Source organism: Montipora foliosa, chromosome 4 (genome assembly GCF_036669935.1).
Source record: "Montipora foliosa isolate CH-2021 chromosome 4, ASM3666993v2, whole genome shotgun sequence".
NCBI lineage: Eukaryota > Metazoa > Cnidaria > Anthozoa > Scleractinia > Acroporidae > Montipora > Montipora foliosa.
Window position 1 is genome coordinate 43,766,993 of NC_090872.1, and position 12,500 is coordinate 43,779,492.

The window sequence follows — 12,500 nt, forward strand, 5'->3', positions numbered from 1 at the left end:
CCCCGTCTAATTCGGATGATGGATATACATGTATGCGAATGACTTTTATGGTCCGAAACAAAAAACAGGGCGATGCAATAATGATGTGCCCCCACTTTAAACTCTGTAAGTAGCTTCAGTGACCAAGGTAAGTTTATGTAGATACGAAATAGTATCAACGTGACTCCGTAGCGACCAATGATCAATGACGAAACAGAATACCAAGCGAAGCGGAGCGAAGGAGTCATGTGCCCACCCGTGTGTTATTACCACTTAGATTAGATGGTAAGACAAAAAAATGACCTTGACGTGTGATCAAACATTGTGATTGATGCTTCTGTTTTTGTGGAGTGAGGCAAATTAAGGTGACCCATCTGTCTTCCATTTATTTCTGCATTTTGGTGCTGACTTTCTCACGGCTTTGTTCGTATGTTTGTTTTTCTCTTCATGCCGGGAAGTCCTCTTGCAGCACGTCTCCTTGGAATGTGTTTTATCCCTTGTTTCATGTTTTCTTTCGTTTCTTGGTTCCTTGTTATCTTGAAAACAAAAATAAAAATAATGAAGGCCTATGTCATATCCTTTTGGAATCAATTGTTTGAAATAGTGGAAACCTGTTAAGAAATTTTTTTTAGCAGGTTTAATTACCCTCTCATTAATTTTAATAAAGACATACATGGACAGCACATAATTATGTAACACATTCGTCACAAACACCGTAAAAAAAAAGAGATCAGGTGAATTAAAAACTACTAGCTGCTTTATAGAGAAGACGCATGACCAGCAGGTAGAAAAATCATGGGTAGCAAACGAAGGTCAACACATTTAATTGACGGAGCGAGTTGGTTTTGGGAGAAGGTTTGCACCAAACAAATTTCAGCTCACTTCAGTCCAGTAAAGCAGAGAACGTTTTCCTCTCTTGTGTCAACTAAAGTTTTGACAGTAAGATCATATTGTTAGACACAGTAAAGACAGTTCTTTGATTGACAGTAAGATTAAAAATTATGGATTTTCAAGTCCTGGGCCCAGTTGTTCGAAGGGTGGATAGTGCTATCCACTGGATAGGTCACTATCCTCTAGATAACTCAATTGCTTTTGCTATTGTTTATCTGCTGGATAGTGCTTTATCGATCGATGGATCGATGGATTGATGGATCACACCCTTCGAACAACTGGAGCCTGGCACTTAAGCATCTTTTCGAACTTGAATGCATATATATATATATGTAGTCTTCTTTAAGAAGACTTATTTGCATATACCCTGCGTAGAAGGCGTTGGAAGGGGAAGGGAAAGGGAGAACCGGCGGGTAAACGAGGAGGCGTGGGAGGAGAAGGAAAGGGAATGCCTCCAAGGATGCTATTGTTTTTTCCTTTCGTTTTTACGCTCAGATTCTGAGCTAAGAAATCATGATTCAGGCTAGAATCGCGTAGCTAAAGGTTAACTCGCGGTCTGATTGGCTATCGAAGAGAGGGTATTTAGCATTGAATTGCACTTGTGATTGAAGGGATATTGCGCTGACGTGAAAAATTCAGGAATATCTTGCCAGACTTGCACGCCATATTCTAATATAGGTAAACTTTGAGAATTCCATCTCTATTAACATCAACTTTTTTAAGAATCCTTAGGGAATGCAGGCGCTTCGAAGCTTTTTTCGATATGTAATCAATATGCTCGCTCCACTTTAAATCATTACTGATAATAATACTAAGTAATTTATAAGTTGTTACACGTTCAAGTGTGTTGTTGTATAGGACAATTGGTCTTATAGTAAAATTATCATTTTGCATGAAGTTAATTAACATTTCTTTGCACTTTTTCGGATTTAGTTTCATATTGTGTTCTATAGAAAACTTGTGAATGTCATTGACAGCTACATTTAGTAAGCTAATACTATTCCTTGGTAACATTTCCAATGTCGTAGTATCATCAACAAATTTAATCCTCAAATGCCATTCACGCAAAAGATTGTTAGTCATCACAGCGAAAAAAATTACCCCCAGTTTCGTCCCTTGCGGAATACCTCCCCTGGATGATTTCCACTCAGACAGAGAGTTTCCAATCCATACAACTTGCGATCTCTCTGTCAAAAAGGCCCTAATCCAGTTAATTAACACAGTGTCTATATCGAAATACGCCAACTCCCTGAGAAGAATGGAATGATGAACCAGGTCGAAACCCTTTGAGTAATCAGCCAAGAACATTCCAGCTCCACAGTTCCCGCTATCTGTTGCCTCATGTATCACCTGTAGGATATAAATCAAAGCGTCCGTGGTGGAGTGCCCCTCCCTTGCGTACTGGCGTGGGTCAAAATTTTCCGAAATTTGCGCGACAAGCCTGCTGCGCGCAAACCCTTCCATGATTTTGGCAAGGGTGCAGGTCAGAGAGATAGGTCTCAAGTCAGTATGGATTTCTTGTGGTGGGGAAACCTTAGGCAGGGGGTTGATTATGGATCGTTTCAGCAGATCAGGTACATAGCCCTCCCTGAGTGAGCAGTTTTAAATGTCCATAATTAGCGGGCCGAGTTCAGGTGCGAATTCCTTTAAGACCCTATTCGTTATCATATCAGGGCCAATTGCTTTCCCGACATTTAGGCTTGATAAAGAGTCCTGTACCTCCCAGACACTCACGGTAAACTAGGAGGCCGTGGGGAACCTGTTGATAGGTTACTCCGGTGGGGGTCAAGGGAACAAAGTCTGATGTCAGACTGATAAAGTGGTCGTTCACCATATTAGCTAAAGCCTTAGTGTCTGGACAGTTTTCGCCTAGGAATTGATGGAACAATTCCTGTTGTATATCCTGACCTGTCAATAACTTGATTTGTTTCCAACTTTTTTCTTTTTGGATCCGTCTGCTCAAGGTCACTTATTTTATGATGGTAATAGTCGTATTTTGCCGACCTTATTTCCCATTGGACTTTATTCCTCAAGGAAGTGAAAAAAGCACAAGTTCTCCGACAGAGGAAAAGCAGATTTCAGTTGTAGAGCACACAGACGATGAACTAGAGGCCAGTAAATATTTCCATTAATTTTCATTTGAATGTTAATCCCAACGATAGCAACAGCAGTTCAGAATCTGTGTGTTGAAAAAACACACTGTTTACTCGGTTTTTTAATTTTGCTTGTTTTGCTTCCCAAAAACCCACGTTAGCAATGGACGTTGTATTTTAAATTAAAGTCCAATTCGAGTAACTGTTTAATATTTGGAAGCGAACAGCAACCAGCGTATTTGTTGAGTTGACATTGTTTGTTTGGATGCACGTTGTCCTTCTTTCAGGCGCTGTTGAAGAGTTTTTCACGATTTCATAAATTGTGTGGGTTAAATACAGTGTACCCGATATTAGAAGCTCCCAGTGCATTCAGTTTGATGATTTTCAACGTAAAAAATATAAATTAGAGCCTCTGTAAAGGTTCAGAAAACGAAGATTAGTAAAACACAAATAAACTTTTGTGTACTCGGCTATTGACAAGTGACAATTCAATCACTTGAAATGGCTTTTTTTAGCGCCCACTGAATACTGCAACATTCGACCGAGGACATTTCAAAGGCTAGTTCTAAAACAGGGAATGGGGAATCTCTAAAAGGGAGAATTACTAAAATAGGGAATCTCCAAAAGGGGGAACCTCTCAAATGGGGAATCTCTAAAAGGGGGAATTACTAAAAAAGGGAATCTCTAAAAGGGAGAATCTCTAAAATGGGGAATTTTGGGGGGTAAAATGAGCGCACCGTCGGCTTGCTGGGAGAATACTCTCTAGAGAGTAAAGGAACTTCCGACGTTAAATAAGGTGTACCTTTACCTCCGAGACCGGCAAAATTAAGAGAGATCTGATCTGTTGATTTTAATGACAAGCTCCATTTTAACAGTGCAATTGTTTTTTTTTGACAGTGCAATTGTTGAACCGCTGGTACAATTCGAACAGAAATGCCAGTAATTACAATATCAACGAAGGACTGCTGCTATCGTAAAGCTACAGACGAAACATACATATGAAGGAAACATACAATATGAACGTTTTGGTCTAGGCAGCTAAGGAAGTTTTTCCTCACCCCCAAAGGTCTCGAGATCAAAGTGCAGATATTCGAGCATCATCGCCACTGGATGCTCACATGTCGCCTTAAATGAAACAATGTTTTTGTGCTGTAAATCCTTTAAAATCTTGGCCTCTTTGGTGAACGTTGCCGCAAAATCCTGAGCTATACTTAACAGCTTTTTTACAATCAGATTTTCGGCGGGCTTTCCATCAGCTTGAAACTCAGTCAAAAACACCACTCCAAAGGTTCCTTGACCTATCACTTCTTGGCCGACGAGGTCTTCCCACCGAGACTTCGGCAAACCAGCAAATCCGTCAAGCTTTTTCCTTTTACTGGCAAAGGCCAAGGGAAACCTAAACTCAGTTATGATCACTTATTACATCAACTCGGCTGAGAAAAGACAAAACATTGCCTGTAGCGAAAATATATTTTTTATGGTTTTCCCACCATCACGCACATCTTTGGGAGAATTTAGTAGTTCTTTAATTGATTTTTCATGCTTTTCGTCATCCACTGCTCAGATTTCCTCTTTATGTGTTTGTATGCGAGTGGACAGTGAGGTATCCATCAAATTGAGTACCACGCAATCAAAGGTATTAAGGAAATGACTCAATAAGCTAACTATAATTATAACACGTGGATGCTTTGGATTCTAACATATTTTCATCACTATTGAATTTAATTGCACACTACTGTTGCATGAATCAGCCCAATAGACCCTTCCACGGTTTCTGGCCGCCATATTGACTGGGGGGCAAACAAAACCTGGTTGCTATGCAACGCGCCATATATTTCCTTTCAAAATAGGACGTGGTTTGCTACCCTCGAATAGTTATTCGCTTTTGTTGTGAACAAACGGTTATTTCCATAGCCGAAATTTTCTGTCAACAAAGGAAAAACATTATTAAAGGTGATTGATCGATTGTTTGGGTGAAATACGTTTTCTTCTTTGGTTTATATGCGTTTGTTGTGATAGGTTGTCCGAGTGTGAATCGTGGCCGCCATTGAGAAAACAATCGTTACACTTAACTTTTGCAAGACGTAAATTGCGGATGTATTCCAATGACTTACCCCTCAAATGAGGAATAAAATAAAAGTTTCATTCATTTATACTGGGAAGCTGTAGATTGCTGGTCTAAAATCACGAGTAACACAACTAAACACTTGTCCTCGTTTTGTTTCTATTTTAGGATTCTAATATAAATTCCCTCGAGGTCGCATGGCTACTCGTGTCTCAAAAGAGCCGTTGATCGAAAATCCTGAAGAAGTTTACGAAAATTTCCTTCAACAAAGCTTGGGAGAGTTAAAAAGAGTATTTGAGTTTACGAGGGCTAGGCGTTACGGGCAAAAAAAGAGAGCTTGTTGCCAGAGCTTTTTCTGCTTGTGCACGAAATGTAGGGGTGGTGGTCAATGATGAAGAGTTGCGGTCAAGACTTGCAATCGAGTACAATCATCGTATTAAGGGTCTTCCCAGTGCCCCGAGGTCGATAGCAGATTGGAAAAACGATTTAACGACTTGGCCAGCAATAGACCTTGGGAAAATATTTTCCTTCATTTTGTCTAAGAAGGAGTTTGACAGTGAGTATGTGGGAAAATACAAAATGTGCAAAGCCTACTCCTACTTTGCTGGTGGATTTGTGGGAACAGTGTATTCGCACAATTTTGATACTGAATGCACATGTATTTTAAAGTGCAGTGTAACACCCTCACAACGAGTCAGGGATGAGCCACGGGAGGTGTGGGTAGCCATTGATTCAAGACAGGATGATGTTCTGTCTGCATGGTGCAGCTGTACAGCAGGCTTTTCACAAAGCTGCAATCATGTTATGGCACTACTGTACAAGGTTGAACATGCAGTTTCTATGGGCTTCACTAGTCCTTCATGTACATCTGTACCATGCAGATGGAATGACTGCACCTTTAGAGAAGTGGAGCCCAAGAAAATCAAAGACTTGACAATAAGGAGTGATTCTCGGGACAATGCCAATAACCCAGAAAAGAGAGAAATGAACTCAGATTCAAAGAAAAGCTTTGATCCGTGCAGAGAGTGTGAGTGCAATGTCACTGAGGATGCCAAGAATACTTTTCTCACCAAGTGGAAGACTGCTATAACTGATAGATCAGTTATTTTCAAGGCTGTTGAAAATATGGAGGAAAGTCAATTCCAAATTGAACGTATTCCCCTCCCATTGAAACAATGTGCTGAGATGTTTGCCTCACACCATAAGGGAGAGGGGGAGGTTACCATGGTCACTAGCTTTCTTGAATCCTTCCACTTCACTCAGGGGCAGTGTGATGCCATAGAGAGGGCCACCAGATCTCAGAGCCTGTGTTCGGAGTGGGTTGAGCAGAGAAAGGGTAGAATAACTGGCTCAAAGTTTCATGAGGTTCACACCAAAGTGAACACTCTAATTGCTGGACGGAAAAAGGTGGTAAAGACCAAACCCCTCATTGCACGTATTGTTCACCACCAGTCCATACAGTGGGGGAGAGTACATGAAAAGGATGCTCTAGATGCATTAAAAGAGTAGAAGGGCCAAAGCATACAAACATGAACTTGATTGAGGTGGGGTTAATGGTAAAAAGGGACCTCCCTTATATTGGAGCTAGTCCTGATGCCACTGGCACCTGCGATTGCTGTGGAACATTTGTCATCGAATGTAAGTGTCCATATAGTATAAGGAGTGAGAAAGTTCTTGATGCTTGGGACCGAACTGACTTTTTGAAAATGGGAAATGGTACTGTGTGTCTGAATAAGGCACACAAGTACTACATGCAGTTACAAGGAGAGATTGTGATATCAGGAAGCTCCAAGGGTTATTTTGTTGTGTGGACACAATTTGCAGACACATTAGTGGAAGAAGTCAAGGAAGACCAGATTTCTTATGAAAGGGTTGAGCAAAATTTAGTTATCTTTTATAAATGGTATGTTGTCAAGGCTTTACTGGGCTTGGTGGGAATTTTCTACTGTCCTACATGTGAAACCCTATGCCTTGAGCCCAATGAAATTGAAAGTAGTGACGAGAACAGTGTCTGCTGTGATCAGTGCGAGCTTTGGTATCACTGGGGATGTGAAGGCCTTACCAGTGAACCACAACAGGTTCACTGGCTTTGCTCTTCTTGTAAGCAGCTTTAAGTTACTTTTTAATTTTTCCGAGAGTTTATTTCTTGCATCATAAAGTATATCTTGGAAATTACACAATTAATAATTATTATTTTGTTGCTTTACGCTGTTACAACCCTAAAATAAGTAGGCATGATAGTTCATACAAGTCTTATATACAATAACAACTGTATTTGACCATTTCAATCCCAAAAGTGATCATTTAAAACTTCTCCTCACAACATCAGTACATTTTCAACTTAGCCGATGATGAGAATTGAGAGAATTATCAACTCTAGGATATTGGATTGATATAATAGCAAATTCTCCAAAGTAACATACAAGAAAGTGTATGTCAGGCACTAAGGAGAATTACTACTCGGATCTTGGGAGTGAAATGGCTAAGTATTTTTGCAGGACTGGTCAATCTACATTGACCATTCTGTTGCAATCCTTTCATTATAGAATAAATGAGGTTACAGCTACACATAAAGTTGTTGGTGATCACTCACAAAGGGGTGGGAGGAGGTTGCACAGGCTACAATATGTAACTAATATGTCATCACACAAAGGCAGGCAGCTGATTGGCATTACATGACTCAAGATTTTGAAATGTTTGAGCCTCCCTATAGCTTGCTCGACGTAAATACGGACATTAGCAATTCTTGATAATTCTGACACATCTTGTGTGGCCATTTGAAAATTGCCCACAGTACTTGGGGGGATGGCCAGGGTTGCCTGATACATGGCCAGGTCATCACGAATCTTAAACCCTCTGTTTGCCATAACCTGATCATATGGCTCAAGTCTGTTCATGAATCTACTGTCCATAACTATGTATTTGTCTGATGCTCTACCCAAATAGCACTCAGATACAAATGAGATTAAGCCATTTGGGGTTATTGCAATAAGGAATTTGAGGGTGCAATGGTGCTTGTAGTCTGACCAGCAGGTAGCTTGTAATTCCAAGATAGAAGGTGTCTCAATGAACACCTCTGAACAATCGATGATACAACGAACCTTGGAATAGTATTTTTCAAAGCACTTGGGTAGGGTTTTCTTTGTCTGCTCTTAGGAGGGCCATTTGATGAGCCATGAGAGCTCACATTTCATGAACTTTACCCAAGAGATGAAAATTGAACTACAAAGAGTGTGTGATATTCCAAATCGAAATGCCAGATCACCAACCGACAAAGCCAATCGAAGCCGCATCATTACGAGCAAGAGCTCTTGCTCAAGTTTAAGTTTTCTTGGGGGACCATGTTTCCGGAAAGTTGGGGATTCATCAATGCTGATGCCAGCATAGCGTCTGGGTCTTTCTGCCTCAGTTTGCTTATTTCCCTTCCAGTAGGTCATGTTCTTAGCCTTAGGCAGCAAGTGCTCAAACAAAATTCTCAAAACATCTGTATTCTGAATACCAGTATACAGACGAACATCGCCATCTCTGGTTATTTGTGCAGAGGCTGTGCACAGTGTAAATTCGATAGAGTTAGATTTGATTTCCATCGGATCACTAGCAGGATTATCGCCGTTGTTATCAGGTTCCAAGTCTGAAGGTCCTGTAAATTCAGTTGATTTGCTTGTAGTTGAAGTTGCAGTAACTTTATTATATTCTAACCGTCGTCTCTTCCTTGGTGATTTAGTGTTAGAATGTTCAAAAGGAGTCAGAAAAAGAGTGGGCAATGGGTTGCCTTTGGTAGGTTTTCCATCTTGAAAATGATTCGAGCAAACAACAACTCCCTGGACTTCCCTATTGCAAAAACTTTTCTTCCCTTCTGAACCTGTCGAGATCACGCTTCTATCATCTAGTTGTTGGGTTTGTGGAATGATAACCTCCCCACATGCGAGTGAATAAGCAATTTCTCTGGATACCTTCGGTCATTGTCGCAACCTCCAACGCAACACTTGTCTCCAAATCCCATTTCCCCGACTAAATTTATGTACGGAAAAGAATAATGCTTTTTAGCTTTAGACCTACAGAAACAAGACACAAACCATACTTTCAATGTTTATCTTTATGTTTTTCCTTTATTGCCCAGGTAAATCCCAAAAAGGACTGTTTCTTAAGTGCTTTTCTCGACAATGGCGGCCGCGAGTCACGTTCGGACAACGTATCACAACAAACGCGTTTAACCCAAAGAATAAAACGTATTTCGCCCAAACAATCGATCACTCACCTATAATAATGTCACTCCTTTGTTGACAGAAATTTTTGGCTATAGAAATAAGCGTTTGCCCAAATAAAAACGCAAATACTTGTTCGAGGGTAGCAAACCGCGTCTTATTTTGAAAGGAAATATATGGCGCGTTGCGTAGCAACCAGGTTTTGTTTGCCCCCCAGTAAATATGGCGGCAAAAACCGTGGAAGGGCCTAATGCGATGGCTTTTTTTATGCGTCCGAGAACAGTAAATACCATCATGTTTTCCCACCATTTCTATTTGCACACAGCCAATTAAATTATTTGTTGCACTACCTCGTAAGAGGCCTGCGGATAGGGGCTGTAAAAATCGACTAGTTTAACACAGCAAAAAGGGAGCAGTGTTAATTGCAAAGAATTATAAATTGCTAATTTGCAAGGCCGATCTGTTAGCTCGCGATGGCCGATTAGTATGAATCCCTTGAAACGTAAAGGGACGCTACATCATTCACTGATGTTGGCTTGTGAACACTCCGCCCAGCCCCCTCTTTCACAACAATCACTGTTGCGTCGTTTTATGGAGGATACCTACACTTCGAGCCAGGATTCGAGCTAAGATCCGAGCCAAGATCCGAGCTAGGATCCGAGCAAGATGAGCTTTCTCCCCTATTTATTCTCGAATCTCTCGGATAGGTTAGGTCTCGAATCGGTTAGGTTAGGTCTATTTATCTTGGTTCTAGTCTATTTAGGTCTAGTTAGGGTTAGGGCAGGTCTCGGTTAGGTCTCGAATCCAGCTGGCTCGGATCCCAGCTCGGATCGTGGCTCGAATCCTGGCTTTATTCTTAGTTTATCTCGTTCCTATCATTTTCTTTTTAATGGCAAATCAAGTTGATGGGGTAGCGATGGGCTCTCCACTAGCACCCATCCTAGCTAATCTTTCTCTTGGTTTCCACGAGGAAACGTGGCTAAATAATTTCAACCATTCGAACTACCCTCTACTCTATAGGCGTTATGTTGACGACACCTTCTGTCTCTTTCACAACGAACAGGATGCTATGTCATTCTTTGATTACATCAATTCACGGCACCCTAACATCAAATTCACTTTTGAGAAAGAGAATGATGGTAAACTCTCCTTTCTTGACATACTTGTTGACAACACTTCGCGTGATTGTGTTTTTTCAGTTTTTCATAAAAAAACTTACACTGGTCTCTTAACTAATTTCTTTAGTTTTACTCCATCACGCTATAAAATTGGCCTTATCCGAACTCTTATCGACTGAATCTATAAAATCAACAACACCTCCTCCGGCCTTCAAAACGATCTTAATAAACTTTCTGACACCTTGAAAAGTAATTCATTTCCCTCGCACATTATTGACAGAACTTTCAAGCGGTATCTTGACGGGTCTTTTTCTCAAAAAAGCCGGAACACTAATGATGACAATAATACACGTTATTTTAAACTCCCTTTTGTCGGCCATTATTCCAAAATAGCGAAACTTAAACTCCGACAACTTACTAAGCGCTTTTGCAAATCTGACCTAACTATCAAATTAGTTTTCACTTCATTCAAAATTAAAAACATGTTTAGTGTTAAAGATTGTACTCCTGTTGCTCTAAAATCCATGGTAGTTTACCAATTTTCTTGTGCGGGTTGTAATTCCCGTTATATTGGCGAAACGAGTCGCCACTTTTCTACCAGGATAAAGGAACACACGGAAAGCGATAAAAACTCGCATATTTTTAAGCATGTCAACACATCTCCTTTATTAAAGAGCAAATACTCCCCGTCGTGCTTAAGTATTCTGGATTCTGCCAGCAACTCAATTGAGCTTTTCATATAAATAAGATCAAACCGGAACTTAACAAACAATTGCAGCATTACAACACTTTTCTCACGTTTTAGTTTACACCTTAATGTTTGGTGTACCCGCTTTTGTATTACGTCATGTTGTAATAATTTTATCATCTACCCGTAGACTTTACAACTGTTCACACTTAGGAACTCATTAAACTGATGATGGCATAAGCATGCCGAAACATGTCTTTTAAAAAAGTTGTCTGTTTCCTAAAGTTGTTTATCAGATGAAGAAATTACAAAATGTTTCGAAATTTGAAAATATCTCCACCTTATGGCTGGAAAATAAATTTGAAAGCTCACTGGAGAGGAAGGCGAGAGGTAGTAAGGTGTGCAAGGAGTCATGATGGAATCTGGCAGTACGTGATACTGTTTGAAAATCAAGGTCAACGTAGAGTTCCTTTCTTTGGATTTGTTATTTATTTTTTCGCGCAAGAAGAGCACCCAGTCTGGTAATTCTCAAGGTTTAATACGTTTGTCCAATAATTCTGTATCACGGGCGATGTACAAAGAGAGAAAACAAATGATGAGCACGTCACTTGATAGCATCAGGTATCTTCATTTTCATCTAAGCAACTTTCAGTCTACAAAGTGTCAGAGAGCAAGTTGCCTTTGATAACAACTGATAAGATTTTTACAAAATGTTTCGAAATTCGAAAATATCAGACATCTTATGGGAATAATCAACACGAAAGCTCATTGGAGAGGTTTTATGGGCATTTTGACTTCAAAGGCTGTTTTTCCGCTCAAATCTACCGGATTCCCAAACAGGTTTGCCAATGAAATTATCATGCACTTGTCAAAATCTTGCCGTAAATTCTCTAAACTTTCTCTTTCCATAAGGAAAAATAAGAAAGGCAAAGGCAACAAATAGGCCGCAAACAGAAAAACTGTAAAATGGACATCAATAATTAAAATTAAATAAAGACCTCATTAGTTAAGTGATTCACTCACTCACTCACTCACTCACTCACTCACTCAGACAGACAACCCCGATGACATTGTGCATTACGGGCTAGCCTGTAAGCATAAAAACTATGCTTGACTTGAAGGATTGCGTAGCCTCCAGTGTGATCCTGACCACACCTCAGGGTCCGAGATTAACTTTCTTATATGGGCCAACTGGCGACTAGGTAAACATTTCCAGTCGCCAGATGACAAATTGTGGTTGTCAAAAATTTTCGCTTGAAAATGCAAGTTTTAAAATTCTTTATGGATACTTGAAAGCTACGACCGTGCGGCATTGTTTTTTGCTTTCGAAAGTGGACATTTTCGAAAGAAAATGTATCCGACCTCGAATGTAATAAGGAAATCCATCTGCCCCTTAATTTGCTGAAAATTTCAGCCATGGAAACACCAGTCACGTTCTGTTGCACATAAGCCGCAATGTTG

General features: G+C 40.2%; 1 protein-coding gene across 1 annotated transcript in view; it reads right to left on the reverse strand.

Moving 5' to 3' along the window:
* Positions 1–12,500, reverse strand: part of LOC138000835 (protein POLR1D-like) — a 30,523-nt gene that overhangs the window by 1,731 nt on the left and 16,292 nt on the right. Inside the window, exon 4 of the mRNA XM_068847498.1 lies at positions 1–515. This exon is cut by the window's left edge and continues 1,731 nt beyond it. Coding sequence (XP_068703599.1) covers positions 340–515 — 176 coding nt within the window. The 3' untranslated portion in view covers positions 1–339. The remainder of the gene's footprint in view (positions 516–12,500) is intronic.